Source organism: Camelina sativa, chromosome 9 (genome assembly GCF_000633955.1).
Source record: "Camelina sativa cultivar DH55 chromosome 9, Cs, whole genome shotgun sequence".
NCBI classification, from domain to species: domain Eukaryota; kingdom Viridiplantae; phylum Streptophyta; class Magnoliopsida; order Brassicales; family Brassicaceae; genus Camelina; species Camelina sativa.
Window position 1 is genome coordinate 14,879,472 of NC_025693.1, and position 5,742 is coordinate 14,885,213.

General features: G+C 36.4%; 2 protein-coding genes across 3 annotated transcripts in view; one reads left to right on the forward strand and one right to left on the reverse strand.

Moving 5' to 3' along the window:
- On the forward strand, nucleotides 2,320-4,645 carry LOC104711016 (DDB1- and CUL4-associated factor 8-like). The gene is made up of 5 exons (XM_010427685.1): nucleotides 2,320-2,446; nucleotides 2,883-3,134; nucleotides 3,228-3,371; nucleotides 3,471-4,175; nucleotides 4,278-4,645. Exons 1-5 carry the CDS (start codon nucleotides 2,336-2,338, stop codon nucleotides 4,503-4,505), a joined length of 1,440 nt encoding a protein of 479 aa, XP_010425987.1. The 5' UTR covers nucleotides 2,320-2,335; the 3' UTR covers nucleotides 4,506-4,645.
- LOC104711017 overlaps nucleotides 4,688-5,742 on the reverse strand; it is a 6,639-nt gene continuing 5,584 nt past the window's right edge. Inside the window, exons 14-15 of one of the 2 annotated variants that reach the window (XM_019230456.1) lie at nucleotides 5,089-5,584; nucleotides 4,688-4,991 (exon numbers count right to left, since the gene is read on the reverse strand). In XM_019230456.1, coding sequence (XP_019086001.1) covers nucleotides 5,233-5,584 — 352 coding nt within the window. In that variant the 3' untranslated portion in view covers nucleotides 4,688-4,991; nucleotides 5,089-5,232. Of the gene's footprint in view, nucleotides 4,992-5,088; nucleotides 5,736-5,742 lie in introns of both variants that reach the window. The other variant, XM_010427687.2, reaches the window with a different exon arrangement.

Here is a 5,742-nt window from a genome sequence, read left to right on the forward strand (position 1 = left end):
TATAAAACAAGTAAGTGGATCGGACCGAAGATTTGAGGCGCAAATTCCAGAGCGACGTGCATCTATACTTAACTCCATCTTCAAGCAAAGCATCAAAGGCCTATAAGATTCTCATGCATACGTTATTANGTAATTGCATATTTGCATTCATCTTTGTTTTGGATGGAGTGATTACTATAAAATTTGTTGATGATAATCAGGGTTTGGACAAATTAAACACTAAGCTCAAGTTATAAAAACCATAATGTCAAAAAAAATACAATAGATCCGCATGGAGACTAAAGAATGCGACTCGTGACGAAAGAAGAAGAATCTTTGAAGAAATCGAGGAATGAGACAAGAAACAAAAGTGGGGATCCCAGAAGCTCTGAGAGATATGAGCATGTGGTCTCTCAGTCAAGGCAAGGTTCAAAACTCATCAGACCAACCCACTTCTCAAATTTTCTTGTTATATTGTTTTAATTTTTATTTTTATATTGTACCTCCAAGTGGATTTCTCATCATTATCGTACTGGTAAGTTAGTAGTGTATAATGATCGTTCATAAATCCCAATCAAATCCCCTCAGGTGCTGTTGCTGTGACATCGCTTCTTCACTCCTAGCTCGTTTTGTCTTTGTTTTTTTGTTCTTCTGTCGTGATCATGAAAATAGTAGAAGGATGTTAAACAAAATATGTTATGTCTTTCCATAGATGATTAACATTTCTTTTTGTATAAAACATGTTTTGTGCAGGTTTTATATATACCTCATAATTTTATAATATATAAATTTCTATTCGGGTATTTTTTTGAACAGTCATCTTACACTAGTTCACAAGCAAGTACAAACAATTAACTAATGCTAATGCATTATATAAAATATATAAAACAAGTAAGTGGATCGGACCGAAGATTTGAGGCGCAAATTCCAGAGCGACGTGCATCTATACTTAACTCCATCTTCAAGCAAAGCATCAAAGGCCTATAAGATTCTCATGCATACGTTATTAATTTATAAAAAATGTTTCTGTTGCTTTTTATTCGTTTCACTTTCCTGACATCAGTTTTTGTTTATTCTTATATATTCTCGTCGTCATAGAATTTATGAATCCCTTCTATATAATACGATCCGTTATATATAAGTCTATGCTTTCAAACTTAATTAAGATGATGATCAAAGTCGCATTTTCATCAATCATAACAATCACTAGGTTAGTTATACGTACGTTAGTCGACAAAAAAAAAAAGTTATACGTACGTTATAACTATTAAAAATAAAAATGTTTTTGTCATTACGAAGAGTAAATATATTATTGAATTCGGTAAAATAGTTTTCAAATACATAGTTCTGGCTTTGATTATATATATATATATATATATATATATATATATATTTAGCTAGAGAATATCAGTATGGTGTTTTTTAAGCTTATACTAGCTTTTAGTAGCTAGGTCTCTTAATGTAATGCCAACTTATTCTAAAAGAAAATGAATCATGAAATATAAACATTTTGTCGGCGTTGTTATTAACTATTTTTCTTTAATTTAATTAAGATATTGATGAGATCATATGTTTTACACAAAATTTTCAATAAAAAAATTATGATTTTATCAAACTGTGTTAAATGTTACATGCACCTGTCAAAGTCGGAATCATTTTATTTATTTATTAATTTGTATTTATTGAATACAAATTTATGGTTTTTTTATTGTAAGAAAACTGTATAGAAGAAGAGAATGTTTTACTTAGGCTTTCACTACAAAATTTTGGTTTCGAATCTGGGCCAGGTCTGTATATATTTCCCCATATGTGCTGAGTTTGTTTCACTGATAAGGCCCAAACTATTATGCCTATTACCGAATCTCGAGTGTTATAAATGTTGAGAAATTTCATTGTTAGTAGATAAATTTCAAACATATAATAACATTTTACTTTTTGAAAAATGTTGTCTCCAAAAGTTGTGCAACCCTTGGAAGAAGATATCACAGTTTCGTTTGAATTCGTAATGATATGTGTGTTTTCTTATTTGCTGATGATTCTTTGTTTTCTTAGGAATAATTTGAATTTTATTAACAATTTGGTTACAAAATTAGAAGGAAATAAAGTATCATTTTAAGCAATAATATTTAATTATTTATCCTATGAAATCTATTTTCTGCCAATGCTGATGATACAAATGGTTCCGATTGAAGAAGATTATAAGTTACAGTACCTTCACATGTATGCCGTTTTGGAGTGGGTAAAAACAACAAGCCGTCACATTTCGAGTAATGTAGACGGCACGATGTTCATGCCTGCCTGATTACGAATCACGATTTATACAAAAGCAAAAGCATAGACTTTAAAACTTCGTACAATGGCGAGACGTCGAAACACAGAGATCGGTGATAGCTTCACGGAGTTATTCAACAGAGAGATTGGTTTTTTTCATTCGAGCTCCATCTCTCGTCGTATCTCTGCTTCTGAGGTTCTCATTTTTTTTTCTTCACTAACTCCATCACTCTCTATTCCTCCGATCTTGAACCATCTCTTGCTTGTTTCCGTTTTCGAATGAGACTTTTTGTAACTCGGGAAGAGTAAAGTTTTCGTATTTCGTGCTCAAAATTTGTATAGGAATTGTGGGTTTTGAATAGTTATGTCATTTTTATCATAAAGTCTTCTCATTTTCTGGATTTGAGTTTCGAATCATGGATCTTAGTGGTTCTTAAAGACCAAGTTAGTGATGCTAAGGTTGTTTCCAAGTGGGAGGTCTTGTGTTAAAGTCGAAAGCTTTTGAATCAATGGGTTGTTACAAGTTCTAGATTAGTGTCTTGTATGATGTATGTGAGACAATCCGAACCAAATTCAAAGACTTGTCTAAAGACTTTTAGGATTGAACTGTATTGTTTATTTGGCTACTTCAGGGGATAGTGAAGAAACTCGATCTTTACGGGAAGTTAAATGGGCATGAGGGTTGTGTCAATGCCTTAGATTTTAGTTCCACTGGCGAAGTTCTTGTTTCGGGTTCTGATGATAGACAGATCATTCTTTGGAACTGGTTGAGTGGAAGCAAGACATTGTCGTATCCCTCTGGCCACTGTGAAAATGTGTTTCAGACTAAGTTCATACCTTTTACAGATGACAGGACTATCATAACATCTGGTGCTGATAGACAAGTATGCTTGTAATCTCAAAAATCTATTAAAACTCTCCAGCATTGTTGCTTTTTGTACCTAGTTGAATCATTCGGTGTCTGTTTTGTTTTCCAGGTAAGACTTGGTCAGATCCTAGAAAATGGCAAAGTGGAGACTAAAAGGCTAGGGAGGCACCACGGTCGCGTGTACAAGCTTGCTGTTTTGCCTGGAGATCCCAATGTATTCTATAGCTGTGGTGAAGATGGTTTTGTTCAACATGTTGGTCTCTATATCTCTCTCATGCTCCATTGTATTCCTAGTGTTTGGCTTTTGAAAACTCAAACGTAACTTGTCTTTGTTTACTTTTCTTTTGGGCAGTTTGATATACGTAGCAACAGTGCCAGTATGGTTTTGTATTCCTCTCCGTTCACGCAAGGCTGCAGGAGACATCACTCTAGCAGTAGGATCAGATTGAATTCTATTGCGATAGATCCGAGGAACTCATTTTATATTGCGGTTGGGGGTTCCGATGAATACGCACGAGTCTACGACACTAGAAGAGTACAGTTAGCTCCAGTATGTCGCCACATCTTACCAGACCCACCTGTGAACATTTTCTGTCCCCGTCATCTTCGGGAAACCAACAGTGTTCATATCACGGGATTGGCATATTCCAAAGCTGGAGAGCTACTGGTCTCTTACAACGACGAGCTCATTTATCTCTTTGAGAAAAACATGGGTTATGGTTTTTCTCCTGTTTCTATCTCTCCAGAGAAACTGCAAGAAATGGAAGAACCACAGGTGTATACAGGACACCGCAATGCACAAACAGTTAAAGGAGTGAACTTTTTCGGTCCAAATGATGAATATGTGACGAGTGGTTCAGACTGCGGTCACATCTTTATATGGAAGAAGAAAGGGGGTAAGCTTGTGCGGGCTATGTTGGGTGATAGACGAGTAGTGAATCATCTCGAGTCTCACCCACACATACCGTTTCTTGCATCCTGTGGGATTGAAAAGAGTGTTAAGCTCTGGACGCCAATGTCAAACAATGTTCTTTCTCTCCCTGAAAAGATGGAAAAGGTGAAAAACTACTAGATAGATCACATCTCCTCTTTAACCAAATGTTTAATGTTGAGACATGTCCCAAAACACTGAATCATCTGTGTTTTGTGGGAAATGCAGGTGATGGAATCGAACCGAGTGGGAAGAGAAGACCAGTCGAGGGTGACACTGACTCCTGATGTAATTATGCACGTTCTCCGGCTACAGAGACGTCAGACGTCAGCGTTTACAGAGAGAAGATACGTTTCAGCTGACATTGACAGTGATGATGGAAATGAAGCTCAACTGATCGCAAGCTTAGTAGCCAACGAAGATGAGTCTTCAGAAAGAGAATGTATTGTAAGCTAAGTCCTCAACTAGTGTGCTAAGTCCTCCACTAATGTGATAGATTCCAGGTCCCATGTGTTCCCAAATACTTGTTGATTTTGCTTGCGTGTTGTAATTCTTAATAAGTAAAGGAAAATAATAACAAGAAATTAGTGATCTTCCAAGAGACGACCAAAGCAAATCTCGTTATAAAAACAAACCAGTTCTGTGAATTTCTTTCATTAAATTAGGAGAAAAAGTTGAAGAGAAGTTGCACAAGAAACAGATCATTTTTTTTTCCAGCAACTCTTCTTTATACAAAAACATAAACTGGTACTGTTCTTGAAAGCTCTATATTCTATACAGATAACAAATTCACAGTAGCGCCAAAAATGCAGGGGAGTTTGTCACTAGTTAAGCCTTCTGAAGTATGCAAATGTAGACTAAATCATCTTCTGAATCAACAGTTGGCACTGAAGCATTAAATTTTTTTTGCTGATACATACACACCCAACAAGGTAAGGTGTCCTGCAAATGAGAGAAACAACTTTGGTAAGCACACATAACAATATCAGTAAATCATTGTCTATATTTGATGAGGTATAGGGGAACAAGATGTCTATACCAATCGAGTTTAAACTACTCCTGGGAAGCCGATATTGCGATTGTTGATACTAAGGTCTGGTTTGATATGGACAAATAGACAGAGCAGTTTCGACTATGATTCTTCCAACATTGGAATCAGCCAAACAATCGTTCTTTTAAGTAATCACATTCCGTATGTTCTGTTGTACGGATCTCCGGGACTGGGCCTCTGGTATTTAGGCTCTTCAAAACGGCTGTAGACATTGTCATTAAATCCCATCCGTTCATTCCTTAGAAGCTGGGAAATCCCAAGAGTGTTACCACTTTGGGGATCATTCCACTTATCCCAGTGACCATTTGACAACAATGGACTTGGTGAAGTTTGTCTAGGCAACTGTGTAAAAGGAGATAAGCCAGTTCCTTGTGTTTGATCCATTAGCCTTGAACTAATTCCATATGGGTCGGAGAGTGAAGAAGAGAAGTTGTTAACGTTCCTGGGATCGTGATATCCATTGACTTGTTGTGCAGCCAGAGACCTCTGTGCCAACAATTGAAGTCTTGGATCGTTCTCAAAGGAATTCAGCTGAGAAGAGAACCCTGATCTCATATCAAAGTCTGCCGTTTCCATCCCATTGTGAAGTCTCCCCCTTCCAACGGCTAAAATTGCAGGATCAATAAACTCAATATCTCCAGC

What these genes read in the sequence shown, in the direction of transcription:
- LOC104711016 (XM_010427685.1), top strand. Translation starts at nt 2,336, where the DNA reads ATGGCGAGACGTCGAAACACAGAGATCGGTGATAGCTTCACGGAGTTA. An exon ending in AAGATGGTTTTGTTCAACAT is followed by an intron (nt 3,372 to 3,470) that starts GTTGGTCTCTAT and finishes TCTTTTGGGCAG; the next exon opens with TTTGATATACGTAGCAACAG. An exon ending in TCCCTGAAAAGATGGAAAAG is followed by an intron (nt 4,176 to 4,277) that starts GTGAAAAACTAC and finishes TGGGAAATGCAG; the next exon opens with GTGATGGAATCGAACCGAGT.